Genomic DNA, 27,851 nt, shown 5'->3' on the forward strand with positions numbered 1-27,851 from the left:
CACCCTCCAGGACCACCTCCCCACATTGATGCCCTCCTCATCTGAGGAAACATGCCTCGTCTCCTCAGAAAATTCCCCCCCCCCCCCCTCAATTGAAACACCAGGTTGTGAAGGGTGCAGGAGAGCACAGTGATGCATGACACCATCCCTCTCCAAAATGCACCGAGAATGGCTGCTTGTCAATGAGAACAGCTCCCTCCACATATGGCCTATGGGCGGCATGGTGGCACAGTGGTTAGCACTGCTGCCTCACAGTGCCAGCGACCCGGGTTCAATGCCAACCTTGGGTGACTGTCTGAGTGGAGTTTCCAAGTTCTCCCGTGTCTGCGTGGGTTTCCTCCGGGTGCTCCAGTTTCCTCCCTGATGTACCATCAATTCACTACAAGATGATGAGAACGAGTGAACATAGGCTTTATTATCCAAGAACTTGCCTGCCTGTGACTGCTGTAACAATGAGCGCTGCCCACAGGTGGCAGGTCTATATACCGCCCGGGGGGGGGGGGGGCGGAGCCAGAGGCGGAGCCCGCCAGGGTTCTAGTACAATACATGGAAGGAGATCATATTACCATTCCCTGGCCATAGGCCACAGTACTATAGAGACAACTTATATTATGGTGAATACATTCACCACAGTCCAAAAATATGCAGTTGAAGTGGATTGGACATGCTAAATTGCCCCTTAGTATCCAAAGATTAGGTGGGGCTACAGGGATACGGTAGGGTAATGGGCCGAGGTAGGGTGCTCTTTCAGAGAGTCAGTGCAGACATGATGGGCACAATGTCCTTCTGCATTGTAGGGATTCCATGATTCTACCCTCTTCTGCCAGCCCACCAACCAAGGTCAGAGGACCTTCACTGAAAGCCATGTAACCATGCTCAACACTGGAGCAAGCCATCGGCTTCCCAAAGCAAAGTTTTTGCTGCTTAGATCACTGGGGGAAACTACACATCCCAGAGAGTGTGTTGTTCCCTCCACAAACTTGACATTCTGAGGGCCCAGCCATATCGCTTCCGCTCCAGAGGCCCCTTTGGGAAGAAGAGGAAGAGAGCCGACCACATCCACCATATGCAACTGGGTGGAATGAGAGGGTTTGTGATCAGACTTCAATTTAGTTGAAACATAGACCCACCTTTCCATAACCATATTCCATTCATTATCAGACACCCATTGCAAAGTCCCTTTGCTGAACATTCAATAAAGGCCAACAGCCAAAACATTTTAACAGTTTTATTCAGCAATTGATAAATGATGAAAATCGATTAAAATGATCTGCCTCATGCATCTCCATTGGCCATCTTGTTGGTACTGTCTTGCCTAATGTTTATACATTGTTCTTCCACAGTGGCTGCAAGATTGCTGGTGGAAGGCTGCTGTGTCACTAGAGGAGCCTGTTGATGGTTTTGCAGGATTGCCTTGAGCATTTCGAGGCCTTGAAGGACTGGTATTGGGCTGCAACACTTCCGCACAGGTGGAAACAATTTGGACTGGCCAAGGGGCAACAGCAAGGGCAGTGGCGGCATGGCCGTGGTAAGTGATGAATGCTGTCATCCTGAGCAAGGACAGCAGATTCACTCTCCAGGCCGCTGTTGCCACTCTTCCAAAGACACAGTGGCATGGCACGGTGGCACAGTGGTTAGCACTGCTGCCTCACAGCTCCAGTGTCCCGGGTTCAATTCCAGCCTCGGGTGACTGTGTGTGGAGTTTGCACTTTCCCCCATGTCTGCGTGGGTTTCCTCCGGGTGCTCTGGTTTTCTCCCCCAGTCCAAAGATGTGCAGGTTAGGTGGATTGGCCCTGATACATTGCCCCTTAGTATTAAAAATGGTTAGGTGGAGATTACTGGGATACGGGGATGGGGTTGAGGTATGGGCTTAAGTAGGGTGCTCTTTCCAAAGGCCGGTGCAGACTTGAGGGCCAAATGGCCTCCTTCTGCACTGTAAATTCTATGCTCTATGCTATACCACCCATTTAGCATTGAGGGATCTTTGACTGAGCTTCTACTGCAGTCCTGATGCATCGGGAAGCCTCTGACTGTGACTGAGACCACAAACAGCAGGATTCCAACAACAGTCTAACTGTGCTATCATGGAGGTTCCCACCACTTTCACAGTGGAAAGGATAGGTTCCAACCACTATGCAATGTCCTGTTCCATAATGGAACCAGACTCCTGCATGCTTCTAGTCAATGATGACCATGGGAGATTTTCCGACAGGCCAGCCAATGTGCCAATAACTCTGGTGTGCATCATCAGTAGTCCACCCCAACAAAGTTCTTATTTGAGTCCCCTGTAGCAGAATTAGTGTGTGGCCACTTTCTCCAGGAAGTTCTCACATGAACTGTCTTTCCCTGACTGGAGCCCATTCGTGTTTGGTGATTCACTAGGTACTGATCCTGACTCTATATACAAGCTCAGCTACAGGCTGGGAATGTCAGGGAGGCTAGTGGTGCTTCTTCTGTAGAGGACCTTGAGGCTGGGGAGGAAAACAAGAGCTTCAGGTTAATTCCATCTGCATGTCAAGGATGAGGAGGAGGATTGAGTGGAGAAGGTGCAACTTGTCCATCTGGAATGTGTCGGCAGTGCAGGGTGCCAATGGCTGTGTGGCGCTGGTGCTCATCGTTGATTGACCATCTCCTCCAGGGCACTGTGAATATATATATATATATGTGGTATAATCGTCTGCTGATATTTGGGTTGCCCTTGTACTGTTGACCACTTTTCTCTACTAAAGGAAGGGTAGAATATCAGTGACTTTGTCAGTGTGGTTGCGTGAGGTACCTTCTATAGCTGAATAGCTGTAGGTTTGGGGAAGAGTGTAGAGGCATGTGTGTAACTGCCATGATTGGAAGTAGTATGCAGGTCAGGAGTAATAGAAGGATGTTTGGGTGAGTCCTGAGGGTCGGGCAGTGGGGTGAGTGATGAAGGTATAGGTGCATTGAGCAGTATGCATTGTGACATGCAGATGTATTTACCTTGACCACCTGAGTGAGGTCTTGAAACTTTTTTGACACTACAGCCAAGTTCTGGGAACAACACTCTGGGCATTTACCACCCTTGCCATCTGCTCCCATTCTCTGTAGGGGAATTGCATGGTCATCAGACACCTTGTTTCCAATGGGCTTGAGCTTACCTGTAGGTGGTAGCCCCAACATTTCACAAATTTCTGGTACTTTGTCTCTGGAGGTGACTAGAACAAGTATAAGCTTTCCAGCAGTGTAAGTGGGGACTATAGTGAGACAGTGGTGAAGTAACTTGGCTTTAATGATAAATAAGATATGGAGTTTAAAACTCAGATCACAACTGAACGAGACACCAAAATTTCAATTGGTCCCCCTCAGTTTGTTGCTAAGAAGCAGATGGGATCAGTAGCAAGGGAGCAGAGTTTGCGGGGGCGGTGGCTCGATACCAATGATTCTCTCTTCCTGATGTTGAGCTGAAGAAAGGTCTGACTCATTCAAGATTTAATGTCAAACAAGAAGTCTGGCAGTGTGGAGGTGTCCAGAACTGCAGCTCTCACAAGCTTTTTCGTTGACGGCGTCTCCTTCCCAAATTGATTAATAAACTTTCCTTCTCATACTCATTATATGAAAATACCGCATGCAAAGAATGTTTCAATAATGCTTTTAAGAAAACAAGCACTTGGAAACATACAGATTACTTATGGAACAGTGATCTTCATACCTCCTCCATGCATGCTCCCCTGTAGATGTGAAGGCCAACTTACTCTGTATTGCACATGTGGCAGTTGAGCTCTGGTCCTGTCTCCCAGCAATCCTGCCTCCAGCTAATCATGTCGCTCAGCCATAAGGTAAGGCTCTGTACAGTATAGACTGTTACAGACCTCCGGGCGTTTACTGGACTACATTTGAGAACCACTGGCTTAGAAATGCTGGAGCGGTTATCATCATCAGCATCATCAGGACAAACACAAAATATTTCACTGAAAAAGCAAAATACTGCGGATGCTGGAAATCTGAAATTAAAAACTGACGTGTCAGACACAGACTTATTCCTCATTTCCTCCATCCCCACCCCCAGCAGCATTCTGCAGGGACCACTCACTCCGTGACACCCTGGTCCACTTCTCCATCCTTCATCCCTTTCCCAGGGCATCGTCCCATGCAATTGCAGAAGCTGCAAAAACCTGCCCTTTTAACCTCTCGCCATTAAAGGTGCCAAACACACTTTTCAGACGAAGCAACATTTCACTTGCAACTCTTCAATCTGGTCTCCTATATTCGCTGCTCCCAATCCGGTCTCTTCCATATCAGGGAGACTAAATGCAGATTGGGTGACCACTTTGCAGAACACCATCACTCCATCCACAAGCATGGCCCCAATCTTCCTGTTGCTTGTTATTTCAACTCACCATCTTGTTGTCATGCCCACATGTCCATCCCTGGCTTACTGCAATGCTCCAATGAAGGCCAATGCAAACTGAAGGAACAGCACCTCATCTTCTGATTAGGCACATTACAGCCTTCTGGATTTAACATTGAGTTCAACAACTTTAGACTGTAAGCTTTCTACTCCACCTTGACCCTTTTCACTGAGCACTAACCTTTGTTCTCCTATTAAAACATTCTGCTATCTTATCTTTATGCTACTACCAGTACCTTCTTTAGTCATTAATACTACCATTAACACTCCCTTTGTCTTGTTGCATGTCGCTCTCTCCTCAGCTCCCACCTATCGCTGACTTTTATTCTGCTCCACCTTCTCCAAATATAAAATTCATCACATTTCTACCCCTCTTCATCTCTGAAAAAGTCATACGTACTCAAAACATTAACTCTGTTTCTGGCTCCAAAGATCCACCAGACCTGCTGAGTTTACCCTGCATTTTCTGTTTTTATTGCTATTTCTTCCATGTCTCTGCCATTTCTTCATTGCCCACAGTAATTTATCCTATCTCTGCCTCGAAGGGACCAATGTTTACTTTAGCTACTTTCCTCTTTTCTAAATACTTTTAAAGGTTCGTACAATAAGCATTTATATTGCTGGCTAGTTTACTGTATTCTATTTTATCTCTTCATATCAGAAGCCCTTTGCTAGTTTTTAAACCACTCCAATCCTCAGATATACTGTTCTTTGTGACATTATAAGCTACTTTGTTTAATCTAATACTGTCATTAATCTCCTTAGTAAGCCACGGATGGTTCTTTCTTGCTGAGGCTTTGTTTTTAATGGAATGTATTTTTGTTGAACATTTTGAGTCGTTCCTTTAAATGTCTCTCACTTTATTTATTAACTTAACTTTTAGTTTATTTACCAAGCAAGCTTAGCTGGCTCTCCTGTCATATCTACGTAATTCGCTTTGATTTTTATTTCGGTTTGGAGTGTGTCTTTTTCATTTTTTAAAATAAATTTAGAGAGCCCAAATATTTTTTTCCAATTAAGGGGCAATTTATCGTGACCAAGCCACCTACCCTGCACATCTTTTGGAGAGTTTTTGGAGTATTTCAGATAAGACATAATGAACTTAGATTAGTACGTGGAATTATGATGTTGTTGCTATTATAGAAACTTGGTTGAAAGAGGGACAGGATTGCAACTAAACATTCCAGGATTTAGATGCTTCAGGTGGGATAGAGGAGGATGCAAAAGGGGTGGAAAAGTTGCATTATTGGTTAAGGAGAATATCACACTGTGCTGAGAGAGGACACCTTGGAGGATTCAGGCAGCGAGGCAATATGGGTAGAGCTCAGGAATAGGAAGGGTGCTGTCACAATGTTGGGGGTTTACTACAGACCTACTAACATCCACCAGGAGATAGAGGAGCAGAAATGCAGACAGATCTTGGAACGATGCATAAACAATAGGGTTGCTGTGGTGGGTGATTTTAACTTTCCCTATATTGACTGGGACACACTTACTGCTAGAGGCATGGATGGAGCAGAATTTGTAAGGAGCATCCAGGAGGGTTTCTTGAAACAATATGTAAATAGCCCAGCTTGGGAAGGGGCCATATTAGACCTGGTTCTGGGAAATGAGCCTGTCCAGGTGATCGAAGTTTCAGTAGGAGATCATTTCAGGAACAGTGATCATAATTCTGTAAGTTTTAAGCTACTTATGGATAAGGACAAGAGTGGTCAACAATGAAGGTGTTAGACTGGGGGAAGGCTAATTACAACAGCATTAGGCAGAATCTGGAGAGTGTTGACTGGGCAGGGCTGTTTGAGGGGAAAATCAACGTCCGGCATGTGGAAGGCTTTCAAATATCGACCTTTCGCCACCTGCAGACAATGGATATTGGAATCCAACCAGCAATGGTGGCCTTCCTGCTGGTCGTGGAACGAGTGGCCGCTGCTCAAGGAGGAGGCGAAGGAAGCTGCAGCAGCGGAGCTGCTACAACAAATCCCATACCATGACCAGGAGTGCGATCGAGCGGTGTGTTGGCCTCCTGAAGGTGCGGTTCAGGTGTCTGGACCCTCTGGAGGGGCCCTCCAGTATGAGGCTTAGAGGGTTTCCCGCATTGTGGCGGCCTGCTGCGTCCTCCACAACATCGCTCAACAGAGGGGCGATGTGTTGGAGGAGGAGGAATCCCAGGCCTTGTCCGAGGAGGAGGATGCAGGGGAGGGGGAGGGGTGGGCAGGACATGGAGCCCAGGCAGGCACATGTGCCCGCATGATGATCAGCAAAGAAGGACCAAGGTACTGATTAAGAAGGGGAAAGTACAGTACGAAAGGAAGCTTGCAGGGACCATAAAGATTGACACTAAGTGTTTCTATAGATATGTGAAGAGAAAGAGATTGGTAAAGACGAATGTAGGGGAATGCACAATAAAGGGACAATGAAATGGCTGAGCAATTGAATACATACTTTGGTTCTGTCTTCACAAAAGAGGACACGAATAAGATACCAGAAATGTTGGAGAATGAAAGGTTTAGTGAGAGGGAAGAACTGAGGGAGATCGACATTAATAGGGAAATAGTGCTGGGAAAATTGAAGGGATTGAAGGTGGATAAATCCCCAGGGCCTGAGAATCTGCATCCCAGAGTGCTTAAGGAGGTGGTTCTGGAAATAGTGGATGAATTGGTGGTCATCTTCCAGGATTCTACAGACTCTGGAACACAGTCCCTGCAGATTGGAGGGTAACTAATGTCCTCCAATATTCAAAAAGGGAGGTAGAGAGGAAACAGGGAATTATAGACCAGTATACCTAACATTGGTAGTAGAGAAAATTCTTGAATCCATCATCAAGGACTTTATAGCGGAACAAATTGGCAGGCAGTAACTAGTGCGGTGCCAGTTCGTCCCAGAAGATGCCCGCCAATGGCCAGCTCACATTCAGGGATCTCCCAGGTGGACTGGAAAGTGCTACCGTGGGCAGGAATCAGACATTGTCAAACGATGTGGAGCACCAGAGTTCATTGCAAAGTGGGTTGTCATCATCCTCAATCCCATGGACCAGACCTGGTGGGGGGTGGGGGGGCTGTGAATCGCGAAACCGGCGAATCCGACACAGATTTTCATTAGAATCGATTGTGTTCCATGTGGCACCAGTGATAGCCCGAGCAACGGAATCGGTGATGGTGCAGCCCCAGTTTTCTGACATGAAAGTCCACGAATTCTGCGTCGGCGTTAACACTTGTAGTCTCCGGTTACCGTTTGCTCATGTGCCCAAGAATCAAAACTCTTTCTTCCCACACTAGCATTTTTCAGATGGCTGGTACAAGGCTAACTGGTTTTGTTTCCCATCTGCTTCCTTTCTTAAATAATTGTGTTATGTTTAGTCACTGGAACTACTCTAGAATACAGGGAATTTTGGAAAATCAGAACCAGTAGATCCATTATCTCTGCAGCTGCCTCTTTGGATAGTGTTAAGTCTCTTCCGTTTCTCCAATACCTTCCCTCTGCTGTTATTCATTAACTTGGAGTGCCTCAATCTTATTAGTCCCTTGATTACCATTTATTTATTTAGTGTGTGTGTGTATTCTACTGTGAAGAAAGACACAAGACATTTCTCCAATGTCTCTGCCATGCATTTCCTCATTGCCAATAATAAAATTTCCCATCTCTGCCTCGAAGGGACCAACATTTACTTTAACTACTCTCCTTTTATTAGGTATGTGTAACAGCCCTTACAATTGGTTTTTAATATTTCCCTTTTTTTCATGTTTCTGGTTGCACTTCACCTGTTTTTCCAATACCATACAACATTATAAACCTCTTAATTTAATCATCGAATCCCTACAATGCTGAAGGAGGCCATTCTCCTTCTGTGATGGAAGATGTAGCAGCAATAGTTCAGCGAAAGTCACTAGGTTAATACAGATTTTTCAAGAACTCTTTGCTATCAATCAGAGAACAAATTAAAGTACAGAAATTGGTTCATGTATTTAAAATAAAGAATGGACTAGAGGGTGTTCAAATGGATAGGTTATTTGCCTTATTGGGACTCGGGGCATGCACACTAGTTACACAATCATAGACCTGTTCAGGTGCTAAGAGCTGCTTTCTGTAATCACTACATTTCCACTTTACAAATTGTGCATTGATTTGATTCAAAATATTTAAAAGTGAGTTATTTGCTTTCCTGGAAGGGGCTGCTATCACAACTTACACAAATTAAGTGATATGTTGGGTGACATCCTCCATTTATCTCCTGGAATTTTACCCCTTCACTTGCCTGCAACTTCTTTTGAAAATGTTCTACCTTTTCCATGAAATTAGGTAATTCTAAGCAATGGGGAACACTGACAGACCGGTTGAATGGAGCAGTTTGTCTTTCTCATGTTTGTATATAACCCGCCTGCATTTTGGCCTTCAGTTTCACCCATATTCTTGCTAAGAGGATTTCAGTGCTTTTGGTCGAACGATTGAGTCGTGACCATAATGTTCTGGAGCAGACCTTCACAACACCTTCAAATCACTAGAAAACATCTCCAACAAGCAACAGATACACACCAAAAAAACAGGAAATAAATATCATACTTTATTGAATGAAACAAAAGTAATTTCTTTCAGCACCAAAACTGTGAATACAATGTTAAAAGAGGTGATTGCAGTACTTCTGAGGCTCTCAGCCTTCAATATGCCAGTAAAAATTAATAAAAACAGAACATATTATCAAGATTACATGACAGAAGTCAGTCATAAAGCAAAGGATAAGCTAAATAAAACAGGAAGAGAAAGAGCAAATATTTTACATTTCATAATATTGCTATAAATGCTTAAGTTTAAAAATTCATTTATACTGTTGCTCAATAAATACTTTTCTTCTGGATTATATTAAAAGCAACTGTTCTGTGCAGTGGATGTCTTCATAATAACCAGAATACACAGTTTGCATTTTTAATATGGTAGTAAATGCCATAAAGTTTAAAATATTGTGCTAGTGTGTTTCATTAAGTTCAAATATTGCACAATGCCAGTCACTCTGCCATTTCTTCACCCTATTAGGATCTGAAAACTACAGAACTAAGCAGTTTCTAATCAAGTGGATTTGGAAATGCTGTACCTTGGGTATGGTGTCATATGATACAAAAGGACTTGGGTGCAAAACATAAGCATTAAATCATAAAGCTGATAGGTAGTTTAATTCTGTGGCGAGGTCACTCAAACCACAAAAATACAGTACCCGCTTAATGTATAAACAGAACAGCACTAGAAAAAAAAATTAGCACACCAGACTGTCTATCCCAGCCACCTTTAAAAGCAAAAGGAAAAATAATGCTGACTCGTTTTTTTCCGATGTCAAAAGGACAGTGCTATAAACTAAATGGAAAAATACCACAATTTGAGCAGAATTACAGCATAAACAGTGGATATTACCTAGGTTAATTGCTTACCAATTATTTTGTCAGTTGAAATAACTGCACCCACTGAGCTTTGTGATCTGACAAGCCTTATGGAGCTTGATATGGACCAAAAAGCTTGATTATTTTAAGCCATCGATGACTAGAATAATGCCAATGAAATTTGCTCTGTTTAGGGTTAATGGCATATTCGTGGTCTCCCAGTAAACTGGTGCATTCACAGAAAGTCTGGCTCAGGGATAGAGCTGCAAGATTGTGCTCAGATACTACAACTTGTCCTCCCTGAATTATCTCCAATGCCCCAGCTCTTTTTCAAAAGCTCCTCACAATTTCTAACTATAAATGCACTTCTAAAGAATTAAGCCTTAATTTACTGGTCGTAAAAGCTTCATTAGCCCATAAACATTTAAATTAGGTTGATAAATCTATGGCAAAATATCAAATAGTTTAGGAATGTTACTTCAAGTTTGAAGTGAAAAAGAATCATTTATATACATGTTGCTTCCATGGAACTAAATTTTAAAATATATTGGAATGTGAAATGGGGGAACAACAAGGATCTGTTGTTGCATAATATTTTAACAAATTAATAATTCTTCCTGTTTAAACGATCAACCTGGAAGTATCAAGATACGAAAACAACCAACATCAACCGTATCTACTATTGCAATGTTTTTAGCATAAAACATATTCAGTGTGCACTATACAATGTCCATCCGCCAATCTTTCTTCTAAACTTTTGCAGAATATGCAAGATCCAGGCTTTACACAGCATGAAGCATATAATCTCAAACTACCCTCGTCTCAAGTCCCCAAGATTAGTCTCAAGCAAATGTACAACTACCCTCAATGCCATAAAAATAATATTCTTGAAGCAAAATATTTCTATTATCTTGCAGATATATAATCTTAAATTGTCACCCTTTGAAAGGGCCAGGATTTATTTAAGAAAATACAATTCATCAAGCTAAATTAAGATTCTAAAATATTATCAACGCCAAATTTGTAAAACCAATTAGGAGACAAGCTATTCCAGCCAGTCAGAAGCTAGGGATCATTGCCACAGAAGATCTCCACTTATTGATGGACTAATAAGAGCATTCCAATCACAAGCATCCATACACTGGTCTCAACTTTCCACTAATTGCATAAAAGTCATCTTACTTAAATTATCTGAATATTTAAAATGTCAGCCTGTACAGAAGAAATAAATTAATTTGCTTTTTATAGGAAGAAAATCTCTGATTCTTTATACATTTTTGCTGTGGTTTAGTTCAACACCTGATTACCACAGACAGCTGAATTACTTCACTCTTTGCGACAATGTACTCTTATCTGAAACCCTGTAAATGTATTCCACGGCTCGTTTATTTTTGTAACTAAAATGTCAACATGTCGGTGCACACCAATTAAATTGCAATGATACTAACCAGTACCTTTAAGTTCTAGTTATTAGGCAAAATTTACAATTTCTGTTACAAGCTTAAACAATGCCATGAACATAGGTCAACAGTCAAGTTCTGTTATCTGCTGTCTGGTAAAAGGGTGATAACAATGTCCAGATGTAAAAAGATCAAAAGCAGTGTCTATGAAATTGGTATAATTTCAAGCATTCCCCCTCTCTTGTTCCCACTGAAATATTATATGTTTACTTATGTCTTAAGCAGGCAGGAGAAAATTGAAGAATATTTTCCTTGGGCAAGATTCCCTCTATACTCTACATATCGAATGCAGAAAGATACAGATGCGAGCTATTAATTCATACTTCTAACCTCCAATTAGTTTTGCAGGTTTCTAATTCTGTGAAAGGCATTTATTCAGAGTAGTTGCTGAGTAAGGAAGGTGACCTGATGATTTTATTTTGTGACAAAATAGTGTTTCACAATGGGTTATTTCATGAAAAATTAACTAGATTAAAATCAGTTATTCAATTTTTCCAACATAAATATTTCAGGATCCAAATGATTGCTACCAAATAAGATTTGCGTAACTAAAATAATTCACTTAACTTTGAGATAAAAGGACACCTTCATATAGGAACAAGTTAAAATTCAAAAGCAGAGCAACTCAATAACAAAAATAGGGATACCATATCTGTTCTGCCGCTAAGATTTAATTCGATTCATTAGAATTTATGCATTGTGATGTTTACCTAGTAAGGAATGTCATTCACTTTCTTAGTTCCTTAATCCACACAGTTCTGACCATAACTAATCCAACCATTTATTAAATGATTCCAAGTTTTCTGACTTCATTATGCTAAAGAACATCCAGAGATGATCATTTTTTGTTTAAACAAGGAATTTTCTGACATCAATCCTAAATTTGCCTCTTGCCAGGTTGAACCTGTGCCGCTTTCTACTGGCCTAAATATGTATAAATTTTCATAAGAGACTGCCTGACAGCTCCATTTCTTCAACAAAGTCCCATGTTTTTCTTCATAACTCGATCCTTTTGTTGCTGAGGGACCTTGCAGCTCTTTGTTCTGCCATTAGGTCACTTCATGTAAAATACATATTATGATGAAAGGAAGCACTTAATTCCAAATTATTTTAATGCAAAATGTGTAGAGCCCAAAACGAACACAACAAACTAGCATCCAACAAAATTGATTTCAGTGTCACTCTCAACTCATCCAGCTGTACACCGAATCCAAACCATAATGGGAATATACTAACTGACAATACAAGTAGAATATTTATGAGGAATAGGAATTGTATCCCATTGTGGAGCAATCTATGATTTACTCAAGACCTTTGCAGATAAAGCCCTTGGAGCCTTTAGAGTAAACATTAACTTGTATTTATTTCACATTTACAAGTCCACAATCCTTTGTTTAAAAATAGGCTGCAAAGATTTAAAAGGAACCTGCTAAGTACAATTCTGAGAAAATTAGGCTCAAATTGTATAACTGACTTTTCCTGTCAATTTGCATTCCTCTCCTCTATGGAAATATTTTTCTACATAGAAAAACGAATTATGCACTAGCCCAGCACACAAGCCTTATTTGGAACCTCAGTCCAGTTAACTTACTTTGCTCATATTAGTGTTGTCGTTTGCTGGTTGAAGTTGAACTTGACTCAATTTTTGTAACTTTGCAAACTCTGAACTGCAACCAATTTGTATCGCTGATCAAAGGACTGAACATTGGAACAAACTCCTTTCAAAGCCACCTTATTTCACAACCATTTATTAATGTATTTTCAGAGTTGTAACAATTGCATTAAAATATTGTAATTTTTTTAGTCAATAGAGTAGATTGACAAAAACAGCTTCCACTAGTAATGCTGCGTACAGTTAACAGATTAGAATGCAGGTTTTCTACAGCCTGAATTGTTTACTAGCAATTACGATTTCAGAAAATGATGTGGAAATGTCGGCGTTGAACTGTGGTGGGCACAGTAAGAAGCCTTACAACACCAGGTTAAAGTCCAACAGGTTTGTTTCGAATCATTAGCTTTCGGAGCGCAGTTCCTTCCTCAGGTTCCTGCGCCTGGACCTGTCAAGACTTACTTACCTGCAAAGACTCGCATTCAAAATATCGTCTTGCATCATTGACTTTGTATATTTATGTTTCTGGAACCCACCTCTTCATTCACCTGAGGAAGGAGCTACGCTCCGAAAGCTAGGGATTCAAAACAAACCTGTTGGACTTTAACCTGGTGGTAAGCTTCTTACTGATTTCAGAAAAAGCAAAGGAACATTGATGACAGAGTTCCAAAAATTTGTTGAGACCTATACCTAATCTTGTCCAGAAAATGACCTGCACTTAAGGGGGTATTATATTCAACAGTAGAACCGGCAAAGACGACATTTCAATGAAAGTGCTCAATGTATGGAACAGGCGCCTTGAGTGATGGGAGAAGTAATTCAAATGCAAATTAGATAGATTTCCTTCAGAAAATGTTTGGGATACAGTAATTGGAGAAATGCCATGTGGAAGAGCAGAATGCTTGGGAATAACAAGTGCCTTTGGACCTATGGTTTACTAAAATTTCCACTCCTAATACTTTGTCATCATGGCTGGATTGGTTGCAGACTAATTGTTATAGAGATTTATTTTTGCGATTAGTTACCAATTCGATTATTGTTGTAGCATTTGGTAGCACAGTGGTTAGCACTGTTGCTTTACAGAGCCAGGGTTCCAGGTTCAGTTCCCTGCTTGGGTCACTGTCTGTGCGGAGTCTGCACGTTCTCCCTGTGTCTGCGTGGGTTTCCTCCGGGTGCTCCGGTTTCCTCCCACAAGTCCCGAAAGATGTGCTGTTAGGCAATTTGGACATTCTGAATTCTCCCTCTGTGTGCCCAAATAGGCGCCGGAATGTGGCGACTGGGGTCTTTTCACAGTAACTTCACTGCAGTGTTAATGTAAGCTTACTTGTGACAATAAAGATTATTATAACTAACAGCTCACTGGGCTAAATCGCTGGCTTTTAAAGCAGACCAAGGCAGGCCAGCAGCATGGTTCAATTCACGTACCAGCCTCCCCGAACAGGCGCCGGAATGTCGAGACTAGGGACTTTTCACAGTAACTTCATTGAAGCCTATTCGTGACAATAAGCGATTTTCATTTCATTTCATTTCAGGATGGGAGAAGGCGAACTAGACTGATCTTGGTTTTTGTTCAACAATTCCTATGCTCTCTTTGGTTAATACTTCCATTTTTAAAAAAATTTCTAGGAATTAAGTGCTGCAGGTAAATGGTTGGAATTTTCCTTCTTAAACAACTAGTTAAATTCAGATTTCATGTTAGTTTGAAATTTGTCTTTATGTGGCATTTCAAAATGGGGAACGGACATGAAATAAACACAAAGATAATTGTGGCATTGAAAAAACTACAGCTCAAACTGTTCATAAACATAATCACCATAGGAAAAATAAGCATTAGCCGGAATAATATTAATTGAACAGCGATAACATTTATTTAAGCTTTTTCGCTTTGCAATTTGTTTTGGTCTCCTATACACACCAGTTTATTACTGCAATCCAATTCTCGCGTAATTAATATTAACACTTTGGTTTAACAGGAAATAAACTCAAGTTTTAAATCAGTAATTGATTACTAACCAGCTAAAGAAATTGTAACTATTAAAAATATCAGTCACACAATATTAGTTTATGTGCTGAGTAGCTCAGAGGCAAAACATTCCAAAAGACTCCTTAATTTAAATTGAAGCAAACAATGAATACTGTAATGGAAAATATCATGCAAATGAACCACCACAAGTTCAAAATGCTTATAATTATTATATATGCACCTGAAACTGCAAGCTAATAATTGCAAGGTCAACATTATGTGCTGCCTGCAGCCACATTATGCAGGCATTAAAGTCTGAATTTAGGAGGTCAGATCAAAGAGTCCAAATTATTTAATACATAAAGCTTAATTATAGAATTAAATCTGATTTTCGTTCCATCGCCCTCTCCAGACTGTCTAAAGCAACGTGTGCATTGCAAGCAGAAACTGTATTAGTCCCAAGTTTGGATGTCATTTCAAACACTGAAGAATTTTGTCACTTATAACTCGAGATAAGCAAACTCTTCTACTAAATCTAGTATAGTATTAAAAAGCATGCAAAAAATTGCATAATGCTTCATGTTGACAGAACAAACAAAGCAACTTGCTGCTGTCATTTTTTAAAGTTATGTTCAAGCTGAATCTGCTAACTTGTGCTCAATTAGGTATTGTCAACTAGATATCTAGAAACACGAATGGAACAAACTCATCCTTTGGGAAACAATTCCACTCGCCATCAACCTCAGAAGTGAGTCAGTTTATTTGTGTAGAAAAAGGATTGTCCTGGGTTTAACTAAACCGGGGCTTAAACACGCGTAAGACTCATCAGGTTCATCAGAAAGTTCCTTTTAAAAATATATATGGGGGTACATCACTTAAAATCATCAGTGTCACGGACAGTTTAAAAATGTATAGTGTTTTAAAACTTATTAAAAACAAAAAAATTAAACTGGCTTTGTCATTAATAAACTAAAACCTGATTAACAAGCAAATTTATGTAGTGTTCTTTTTTCTAATACAGAATGCTTGTGAAAATAAATAATTGCTCTTTTATAAGTCAGATTTTTTGCTAATCAAATGATTCACACAAACCCAAACTCAGCACCAACACCAAGTTCAAAAATCATATTATTAAATTATAAACATGTAAGATGCTACAACATAGCAGATAAACCTAATAGCCAAAGCAATTGATATTTTCATATCCACAAGATGTTTCAGAAGTTAAAATTTTCTTCATTTTCAGTTTAGGATGTTTGATCAGTGCACTAAAAGGTACAATGTGGCACAACAGTTGTGATGTTTTGATTTAGAATTCATAGCAATTCTGTTCAGCAATGTCCTGACAACATTTTGCTTGCTTTCTTCCTCCCCAATTGGTTGTTCATGTTATTTTAACTGACAATCATTTTTAAACACATGATTTTCTGTCATACTTTTAAGGATATAACCAAGAGACACTCCTGGAATCATGCCTTTGGTTAAAAGTATAACAATTACATTTTAAATTGGCTGTGAAGCAGTTTATTTGCAGGAATGTCAGAGATTCCTGTTCTTCATTGTCGAACACATCATGGTTCATTATCTGCTATTGGTATGTAAATGCCTACATCAAACTCCCAGATGATCTTGATCCAAGGAAAAAGACAGCAAAGTTTGATTGGAAAAAGTTCCATCTGCCCAACACTGATCCCAGTTTTCCTTCTTTAACAGCAAAGTAGTGCTACAGTCTATGATATACACATATAATAAATAAAATAAATACAAATCTGTCAGTGTTACTTAAAACCTAGATTTTAGACCAGCAATTCCTATTGAGTCTGAATGAAATTTTCCTCACATATAGAAGTTTTCTGAAATGATTTAATTCTATGCTATTTGAATTAAGGCTATGACAAAGTTTCGATTCCCCAAGGGTTTTTGCCATTATTGCAATTTTGATATTCACAGACTATGCTGGAAGCCTTAATCCTATCAATTTACATGTTCTTCTCTTTCTGGTCATGCCGTGTTCTTTCTTCCTGGGGTTCCAAATTTAAAGGCAACAAAATCATTCATATAGGATCTGCCCCCTGCTTCAGCCCTCAGATAAATGGGTTACACCCACATGAGGAATATCAAAAGTAGCCTTCTGAATAGACATTTAGATGATTAAATCTATGCCAAGAAACTGATATTGTGGGCTACCTTTCATTCGTGCACAGGTGCAGTGCTATACTAGGTGCTGTTTAAGTGCATTTCTCAGCTGTAATAATGTTAAGCACACAGTCAGAACCAGAATTCTGCATTTAAAATATCCACATAGACAGTGCATTTTGACCCGAGCCATTTAACTAAGTGTTTCAGAGCCATGTTTTTTTCTTTTGAATGAACCTAAAAGCCCAGGAGAAGGGCCGAGGCCCATAAAACAAGACATGGCCAATTGTGAAAAAGTCAGAGAAAACGCTAAATCAACATGTAGTGGCTAAGTGACAGCAAGCTTAGGCTTCAAAAGGCTTGGGAAATAGCTGAATTTTGTCAGTCAAATTAACTTGTTACAGTGAATAAAACTTTATCCGAAACTTCTTCAGAAAGTTCTTTCCGACATACATAAGGCAATCTGTTTACGCACATATAAATAATTTGAACAAATTATAAGTCTGTCAGCCTACAACTTAACGGAATCAATTTACATGGCTTTTCTATATAAATAGGTTTTTAAATCAATGTGCTATATAATTTCAGGTAATTAAGTTCTGTAAAACTATGATTTTGCAGTGAATTATTTTAGCTGCTGTCCCAATTTCCCATTTTATTAATTACTAAACTTTCACAGTACCAATTACAGTAATTAATGACAGACAGTAGGCTACTCGTTCAGATATACTTTTGTAAAGGTCAACTGAGGGGTACAAACAAAAATATTAATGCAAAAATGTTTAGCTTTACAGGACGCAAGATAAATCCAATAATAATTTGTAGAACAGCTAAACTTAACATGCATGTATACTTTGTGTCGATTTATTAAGGCATCTGAACTCTTATTCTTCCAGTTTTGTTGGGTGTACAGAAATCTTTTTTTGGGCTTTGATAAAAACATAGCTATGATGATTGTAGAGGGAGCCTTGAGGATCAAGATGCACTTAAACCATGTTTCCCAGTCAAAGTGTACCCTCCATAATGTACAGAAGGAAAACTAGGTGTTCTAATGAAACTGGTATTTTCTTTATCATGCACAATTGTATATCAGATATTAATGGCAATATCATGCTGATTGTATAAACGGGATATGAATAAATTTACTGCGAATATAACTCAACGATGATCACAGAACAGCAAGTTTTGACCAGACAATTGTTCAGTGCCATTAAACCTTTCATCGACTTGCAAAGAGGGATTGTGGGAATTTTAAACATTATATAGTATACACACTTACTAGTTTAGACATTTGAAGACTTCATTTTAGGCACAGCTTCAAGGGAACCTCTCTACCACTCAGCGGCTACCAACCCCGCTACAGGACCACTAACAATTAATTGCACAATGGAAGGAAGGGCAAGGTTATGTTTACAACATGTAAGTTTTATAGCCTTGGCCTATAACAGTTAGTTCTCCCAATCAGTGTACGGTAAACTTTCATCCTCATCATCCTCTGATTCTGGTGATGCTTCTTTAATTCTCCTTAAAGCTTCATGGATGCTGCGTGTTAGAGGATCAGCATCATGCAAATTTATGGAGGATTCCCTCAGAGCCTCTTTCCGAACCTTCTTCAACTTTACTCCTTTCCTAATTTGTGCAAGTATATTATTGCTGTCATCTTCATTTGGAAAAGGAGGCAGGGAACGCAGGTCAACTTTTCGCAAGTGGAAGCTACCCCGCTTCAGAGAGGCTAGAACTTCATCCATCGGTGAGCTCACTATAACAGAGTCAAGTTTAGACATCAGCACAGAAACAAAATTACTTAAAATTATGCGGATGTCTTCTGACATACAGTCTCACTGAGCAAGCATTTTACGATGCATAAAGAAGATGCAGCCTCTAATAATAATAATAATCTTCTTTATTGTCACAAGTAGGCTTACATTAACACTGCAATGAAGTTACTGTGAAAAGCCTCCAGTCACTCTGGCGCTTGTTCGGGTACACTGAGGGAGAATTCAGAATGTCCAATTCACCTAACAAGCACATCTTTGGACTTCGGGGGGAAACCGAAACACCTCGAGGAAATCCACGCAGACACGGGGAGAACGTGCAGACTCAGCACAGACAGTGACCCAAGCCGGGAATCGAACCTGGGACCCTGGAGCTGTGAAGCAACAGTGCTAACCACTGCGCAACCGTGCTGTCCCAGTGCTGCCTCTTCTGTGACACAACCAATACCCAGCGATCAAATATGCAACGATACAGATTTGCTGAACAGGGATGCTGATAGATAATCTGAACGTTTCCTTTTTTAAAAAAATAAATAATTTTTATTAAAGGTTTTCATAAAATATCAATAACAAAATTTAATAAAAGAACCCAACAGGGTTACAATCTGAACGTTTCCTGTTAGCTCACTCTCTTTCAAAGAAACAGCGGTCCTTAACAACCCATTACCTCTTAAACTCTATTTTGTTCAATGTGCTACCGAATTCCAGCACCCAGTTAGCTTCTTGTCTCAAGCCAACTGACAAGAACAATCCCAGTCTTATCAGAATCTGGTACTTTTCAATGTATATATGGGCAAGTTGCATCATTACAAAGTACCAATGAAAGAAAGTTGTCAAATTTTAAACCATAGATCATTTTGTTTAAGGCTCAGGAGGACAGGGAAGTAAGAGAGGAGCAGCAGCAGCTGGTTGAGGACATTCCAGAGGCGGATGGTAAGTATGGGGAGAATCCTACTCCGGATCGTCTGGGGAGGAGAAAGGAATTACAGGCAAGGTTTGACCTTCTGTCCACAAGAAAGGCGGTTCGGCTGTTGAGGCGGGCAAAGGGGGCTGTATATAAGTGTGGGGAGGTCAGCCATTTGCTGGTGGGACAGCTACGCCAGCAGGCAGTTGCGAGGGAGATTAGAACATAGAACTGTACAGCACAGAACAGGCCCTTGAGCCCTCGATGTTGTGCCGAGTAAACAATAGCGCCTAATGTGGGGATTGTTCCGGTTGGGGGTGGGGCAGGGGTGTTGGTGGGCACTGGAGCAGGTGAATTTGAGGAGTTTTATAAAGAGTTGTATAGATCGGAGTCTCTGGAGGATGTTAGGCATGAGGGAATCGTTTGGGCCGTTGGAGTGTGCTAATGTAGGAGGGAAGGAGAGGGCAGGGTTGGAAGAGACAGCGGGGATGGAAGAGGCGCAGGTGGCGATAGGGTCGATGCCAGCGGGTAAGACACCTGAGCCGGATGGTTTCCCAGTGGAGTTTTATTAAAAGCTTTTGGAAATGCTGACACCGCTGTTGGTGGAGATGCTTGAGGAACGCTGCCAAAGATGATGGGGCAGGCACCCATTTCATTGCTGCTATAAAGGATAAGGACCCGGTGGAGAGTGGAGATTTTGGCTAAGGTGCTGGTGCTTAGGTTGGAGGCGTGCCTCCCAAAGATGATTGGGGAGGATCAGACAGGTTTCATAAATGGCAGGCATTTGTCGTCAAACGTGCAGCTTCTGTTGAATGGGAGGGAGCTGGAGGTGGTGCTGGATGCGGAGAAGACGCTTGATCGGGTGGGGTGGAGGTATGTATTTGTGGTGTTGGGAGAGATTTGGGATCGAGTCCAGCCCCAAGTTTGTGGAATGGGTTAAACTGCTGTACAAGAAACTGAAGGTGAGTGCATGCATGAATAAGGTGAATTCAGGGTACTTTCCGTTCCATAGAGGAACGAGGCAGGGTTGCCCAATGTCTCCCCCCACCTGTTTGTGCTGGCAATAGAGTTCTTGGCCATAGCGGGTGTCCCTGTATGCTGATGATCTGTTTTTGCATATCTCCAACCCGTCTCTTCAATGGAGGATATAATGGGATTGCTTAGCAGATTTGGAGTTTTTTCAGGCTGTTAAATTTGGAAAAGAGTGAGCGTTCTGTAGTATCTTCTCCAGGTTTTGGGGGGGGGGGGGGGGGGGGGGGGGGATTGGGATTGCCACTTTAGGTACTTGGGAGTGCAGGTGGCTCGGGATTGGGGCCCGGTTCCGGAAGTTGAATTTTACCAGCCTTGTGGTTAGGGTGAATTTATCAAGGTGGGACAGCCTTCCACAATCGTTGGCAGACCGGGTGCAGGTGCAGTTTGCCCCAGGGAAATATTTGGGGAATCCAGTTGAAAATATGGAAGCAATTTCAGCAGCACTTTAGGTTAGGGGCGGGATCGAAGTTAATGTCAATCCGAGGGAATCATGGGTTTGAGCCAGCGAGGATGGATGCTAGGTTTCGGGGATGGGAGGAGCGAGGGGTGATGGAAATGAAGGATCTATTTCTAGGAGGACGGTTTGGAAGAGTTGGGGGAGAAGTTTGTGATCTCGCGGCAGTGGGACGTTTTCAGGTTTATGCAGGTGCGGGATTTCGTGAAAAATGTCTTTCCGCCCTTTCTGTTGGCACCACCCTCCTCATTGTTGGGGGGCGGGGGGGGGGTGGGGGGTGGGGGTGCTGTCGGTGATGGGGCTAGGTGTGTCTGTGTGGGGAAGGAGGTTTCATCTCAGCGATCTATGGGAGGATTTTGGAAGAGAATATGGTTTCTCTGGAGGGGGTTAAGATTAAGAGTAAGAGCTGGGGATGGCTTTGGAGGAGAAGTTGTGGTGTGAGGTGCTGCAGAGGGTGAATGCCTCAACCTCATGTGCGAGGCTGGAGTTGATACTACTAACGGTAGTATAGGGCGCACCTGACAAAGTCGAGGATGAGCCGGTTGTTTGAAAGCGTGATGGATACTTGTGAGCGGTGTGGGAGGGGCCCGGCCAATGATGCGCATAAGTTCTGGTCCTGCCCCAAGTTGGAGAAATTTTGGAGGTCGTTCTTCTGTCAGGGGTCTTGCATGTGGAATTGGAGCAGAGTGCCATATTTGGGGTGTCGGACTTGCCTGAGCTGCAGACGGGAGCGAGGCAGATGTTTTACCCATCGCTTCGCTGATTGCTCGCAGTTGGGTCCTGTCGGGGTGGAGATCAGCAGCTCCACAATGTGCCTCGGTGTGGCTGGAGGATCAAATAGAATTTTTGTATCTGGAAAAGGTGAAATTTGCTTTGAAGGGGGTGAGTGAGGGGTTCCATATGAGATGGGGTTTGTTTTTCAAGGAGCTGGTTACTGTAAGCTGTTCAGCGGGACAAAGTGGGGTGCTGAGGTGCTTGGTTGAAGTTACGGTGGGGGGGGGGGTTGGTGTTTTTTCTTAAATTAAACATTAAAAAATACATTTTAAGCTATAAAAACAAATATTTACCTCTTTGTTTTTTCAGTTCATCACTTGATGCAGTTTTCTTTAATTTTTTTCTGGCATTTAATAGCTGCTTGCTGTCGAATAACTGAGGTGTGGGTGAACTGACAGATTGCGATATTTCTTTGCCATCACCTGACTGAGCAGATTTCTCTGCTTGTTGCTGGGCATCGGGTGATTCTTCACAAACTGACATTGGTGGAGGAGGGGGTAAAGGAGGTGGGGGTGGTGGAGGAACTATATCAATGTTACTGAACTCTTCACTACAGGGGCTTGGAAGTGAAATGGGTTGCAGCAGTTCAGGAGTAGCATCATCTCCTGACTGGAAAGAAACACCTTCCTGTTCTTGTGCTGTGGATCTCAATTCTGCTGCTCCAATGAATTTTGTTTCCTTCTCTACAAGTGAGGTTTCTTCCTCAGCTCTTTCTTGTACTTGTAATGTTCCTGGAAGAGAGTGTGTTTGGTCTTTGCTAGCACAGGCCACTGAACCTGTATTATCTTTTCTTATGACATTGGTGAAACGTAGTCTTGTGGATTTAAGTACAACTTGCCCAGGGTACTTCTAAAAGATGAACAAAAAAGATGTATGTAATAACTGTAATAACTGTAACTGTATACATAAGCCAACAACTTATATTTTTAAGGTGCCTTTGACATAATAAAACTTGCATTAAAAACTCACCACATTTCACAGGATGAAAAGTGCTCCAGGAAACATGGGAGTCACTGTTGTAACATAGGTGAACATAGTAGTCATTTTTCACACAGCAAGGTCTCAAAGACAGAAATCACAGCAAGCTCCATGAACAGCAATGAATGTCCAGTTAAGCTAGCTCTTTTAAAAATATATATTTTTATTCAAGGCTTTTCACATACACAGAATATCAGAGGACCAACACATCAACCCAACAAACAACCACAGATCTCCAAACCCCCCATACCAACACCCCACCTTTCCCATTTTAACCCCCTTACCATCCCCTCCCCCTTGCTGACCCTTCAATTCTCCTTGAAGAAATCAATGAACGACTTCCGGTGGCGGCCATGGAGTGAGCGGTTGCACATGTAGTAGCTCCCGCTCAAGGTGGAGTTTTTTTGTTCTTTCCCCATCTGAGGGGTGAAACTTTTGGATGGAAAGAGGTGTAGGAGGGCTAGAAGGTGTAGGTCCTCTGGTGTGGCTGGTGGATGGATCCACAAACTAGGAGTGGGTCAAGAAGAAGGGTTGCTGTTGGAGCAGGAGAATCTTCGAGGTGCGCCACAGGTTAGGATGACAGAGGGCAAAGGGCCTGTTCTGCCTGCCCAGTGGTCAACGGAACAGCTGTGGCGCAACACGAAAATCCTCTTGCTCCAGCTGCTCTCCCTTTCTCGTGGCACTTTTTGTCCGCTGATCCATACACCAGCCTCACCAGAGGCGTATTACTTTCCCTGGGCACTCACACATACCTTTTTCCCTGCGCAGGAATAATGATTCGGTCCAGGAGTGATTGCATGAAAAAATAGGCTTTGATATTTTAAAACAAAAGTTTATTATGAATAGAATATTAAACTCGAACTTCACACCCAAAAAGAACAGCTTATAATTATCACTTAATACTACTACTCAAGTCCCCATTAAACGACAAGAAAAGAAACATACAGCTCGCAAACATACAGCTTAAAAATCAGCAGGGCGCAAGAGTAATACTTGCTTTGCAGAGCAGATTTGGGCCATGGTTAGAACCCCTGCAGATTCTGCCTGAATATCTTTAGATAGCTGTTTCAACTGGTTGTTTCAGCCTCTTCCTCGTCTTCAGACAAGACTGCTCTGCTTAAAATATTATTACTCTTTTTCAAACTATCTTACGGAAAAGAAAACTGCCTTTACTTGTGGACTCTGGTAGCCAGATCGGACCACAACTCTCCTCCCAAAAGCTTTCTTAAAATCTCTCTCTGCATCTCTTAGCTCCACCCAGCAATGACATCATCTCCCCAAGCTGAAAAACAAATTAACTCTCCACAGACTGTGACACATCTCTCTGTCAATTTCACCTTTGGGCTGCTAAAAGCTCCCAGGACCGACAAAATATAATTTTTTTTAGAACAAAAACAGGACCACTGCAGTCAATCACACTCTAACCCCAGGCTTTAAACCCTTAAACTTCCTAATGTTTAGGATCCAATATTCCTAAAAGCCTCCATTCGGCACACTAGATCATTAATATATATCAGGAAAAACAAGGTCCCAATAAAGACTCCTGGAGAACTCCACTACAAACCTTCCTCTAGCCCAAAAAACATCCATTAACCATCACTCTCTGTTTCCTGTCACTTGACGTCTATCACGTTACCACTGTCCCTTTTATGGTTTGTAGTTGGTGGCTTTATTTTGCACTCTTTTTTGAACACGGTTGTAAAGTTTGCAACTTTCCAGTCCTCTGGAACCACCCCAAAGTCTAAAGAAAACTATAAAACTATGGCCAGTGTCTCTATAATTTCCACTCTTCACTTCCTTCATTATCCTTGGATACATGTCATCTGGTCATAGTGCCTTGTTCCCTTTAAATAGACACCCGATCCAATATCTCCTCCTCTTCAATTTTAAACACTTCTGGTGACTGAATTTCCTCCTCTTTCACCATGGCCTGGGTAGCATCTCCTTCCTTGGTAAAGTATTAATTTAATCTTTCAGCCATGCCCCCTGCCTCCATGCACAATTCCCCATGTTGGTCCTTAATCGGCCCCCTTTGCCATCCTTTTACTATTTATATCCTTAAGGAAGAATTTGGGATTCCTTTTTATGTTAGCTGTCAATCTCTTTTCATACTCTCTCTTAGGTTCTTTTATTTGCTTTTTACCTCCCCTCTGAACTTTGGTTCTCAATTGTATTTTCTACATGTCATAAGCACACTTTTTCTTCTTTATAGTAATTTCCATCTCCATTGTCATCCAAGGAGCTCTAAATTTCTTTTTCCACCTTTCTCTTGACTATACCCGATCCATTTCTTCTTTGACAGTAGTCCATTGTTCAGCGACAGTTTTTCCTGCCAACCTTTGACTTCAATTTAGAAACATAGAAAATAGGAGTAGACCATTCAGCCCTTCGGGACTGCTCCACCATTCAATATGATCATGGCTGGTCCTCTATCTTAACACCATACTCCTGCACTCTCCCCATTCCCTTTGACATTTAAAATCTAGAAACCTATCTATATCCTTCTTAAATATGTTCAGTGACTTGGCCACCACAGCCTTATTAGTTGGTAGAATTCCACAGGTCCACCACATTGAGTGAAGATGTCCCTCCTCACGTGAATCCTAAATGACCTATCCCGTATCCCAAGACTTTGACCCCTTGTTCCAGGCCCCTCAGCCAGAAGAAACAACATCCCTGCATGTTGTCTGTCCAGCCCTGATCCTTTATTCAACCCAAATCTGCTCTTACCTCATTAAAGTTTGCTTTCCCCAGTTAATTTTTCTTACTCTGGATTGTTCAGTCCTTTTCCATAGTCATTCGAAACCTTATGATACAATAATCACTGACCCCTCCCACAGATACTTAATCTACTTGACCCACCTCTTCCCAAGAACCAAGTCTAGCAGTATCTCCTTTCTCAGTGGACTAATAATAATAATCTTTAGTAGTGTCACAAGTAGGTTTACATTAACACTGCAATTAAGTTAATGTGAAAATCCCCGAGTCGCCACACTCCGGCACCTTTTCAGGTACACGGAGGGTGAATTCAGAATGTCCAATTCACCTAACAAGCATGCTTTTCGGGACTTTGTGGGAGGAAACTGGAGCACTTGCAGAAAACACACACAGACATGGGGAGAACCTGGGTCCCTGTCGCTGTGAAGTAACAGAGCTAACCACTGTGCTACCATTCTGCCTAGACACATACTGCTATAGAAAATTCTCCTGAACACACTCCAAGAACTCATGCCCTTCTCTGCACTTTACACTACTAAAATCCCTTTCTATATTTGGATTATTAGTCCCTCAGCATAACTATTCTATAATTTTTGCACCTCTGAAATTTCCTCAAGAGTTGAGGGGAGAGTGACAGCATTTGATCAAATGTGGCAACAAAGAGCCCTTGCTACAACAGGTCAAAAGCACATAAGAACTAGGAGCAGGAGTAGGCCACCTGGCTCCTCGAGCCTGCTCCTCCATTCATTAAGATCATGGCTGATCTTTTTGTGGACTCAGCTCCACTTACCCATCCGTTCACCATAATCCTTAATTCCTTTACTGTTCAAAAATCTATCTTTGCCTTAAAAACATCCAACGTGGTCAGAGGCTGGAAATTCTGTGGCGAATAATTTATCTCCTGACTTCCAAAGTCCTTGCACCAACTAGGGTGGCACAATTCAGGAGTGTGATGGAATACTCTCCACTTACATGAATAAGTGCAGCTCAAACAGCACTCAAGAAGTTTGACACTATCCAAGACAAAACAGCTTGTCTGATCAACATTCCATCTTAAACATTCATTTCACCACTGACAGGGTGCATAGCATGTACCATCTCCAAGATGCATTGCAGGAAATTGCAGAGTGTCCTCGGACTGCACCTTCCAAACCTGCTACCTCTACCACTTTCCAAGTCAGTGACTGCTACCACCTAGGACAAGGGGAACAATACAAAGGAACACCACCACCTCCAAGTTATCCTTCATGCCATAACCACCCTGACATGGAATCATATTGCTGGTCCTTCACTGTCAGTCAAAATTTTGGAACTCCCTAACAGTATCGTGGGGGCATCTACATCAGATGGTCTGCAGCAGTTTAAGAAGGCACCTCACCACTATCTTTTCAATAGCAATTAGAGACAGATAACAATTCTGGCCTTCCCGGCGACACCCATGTACCATGAAAGAATAAACCAAAACAAGCTTTGCCAGAGTAGGAGCGCACAAAGACACCAGAGTACAAAAGTCAGCAACAGAAGTCTCTTTTGCTTTTAAATCTCAGATGAACAATGGGATGATGTTGGTCCACTTCAGTGGTGTGTGGAGAGAATATAGGTTATACATAATTAAATCTTTACATTTACCATTTTATCAGCTGTGTTACCACTCAAAAATCTGAAAATTAGGGGTGCCTTCGTGGAAGGGTGCAATATAGTCAAATATTTCTCCAAGTTCATGCTCTCCTGACCTGTTTAAAGTTTCGGAGCCTATCCAAAGTTTTCTGTCGTTCCTGGCTGACCCATTTACTGTTTTTCTCGTCCTCCTGTTGTTGATTACACATCTGAAACAAACCAATATACAATATAATCACACAAACAGATCTCAACTCGCTATTATATTACATTTCGTGACAGTCTAAAATGTCCTCAATTGGATACATGCTATTGATCTTGGTTTTTAAGTCCTGAAGAACTTTTCCCAAAAGCATTCGTTCAAGATGACGGAAATTGTGCCTAAAAGAAAGAGTTTGCCTTTATATGAGGTAGAAGTTACAGCACACAAGGTCGTCATTCGGTCCATCTTGTCCATGCCAGCCAGAGGACCCCCAGGTGCCCTTTCTAGTCTCCTTGACCTCCTTCAGTAGCCGTGGAAACAATCCATCTCGCCCTGGTGACTTATCAACCTTCAAGGATTTCAGTCCTTCAGGTATTTCAACTTTCTTTATGATTATCCCATTCATTATCTAAGTATTCCTCCTGGACTACTCTGTCTGCATTGCCTTTGTAAACACGGAGACAAAATATTAATTTAAAACCCTCCCC

The 27,851-nt window shown here is 41.6% G+C and overlaps 1 protein-coding gene across 1 annotated transcript in view; it reads right to left on the minus strand.

Moving 5' to 3' along the window:
• Positions 1-8,923: 8,923 nt before the first annotated feature.
• jmy (junction mediating and regulatory protein, p53 cofactor) overlaps positions 8,924-27,851 on the minus strand; it is a 209,885-nt gene continuing 190,957 nt past the window's right edge. Inside the window, exons 8-10 of the mRNA XM_072515988.1 lie at positions 27,278-27,370; positions 22,142-22,697; positions 8,924-18,668 (exon numbers count right to left, since the gene is read on the minus strand). Of these exons, the coding sequence (XP_072372089.1) occupies positions 18,358-18,668; positions 22,142-22,697; positions 27,278-27,370 (960 nt within the window). The 3' untranslated portion in view covers positions 8,924-18,357. The remainder of the gene's footprint in view (positions 18,669-22,141; positions 22,698-27,277; positions 27,371-27,851) is intronic.

The sequence above is a fragment of the Scyliorhinus torazame genome, chromosome 9, assembly GCF_047496885.1.
Source record: "Scyliorhinus torazame isolate Kashiwa2021f chromosome 9, sScyTor2.1, whole genome shotgun sequence".
NCBI classification, from domain to species: Eukaryota; Metazoa; Chordata; class Chondrichthyes; order Carcharhiniformes; family Scyliorhinidae; genus Scyliorhinus; species Scyliorhinus torazame.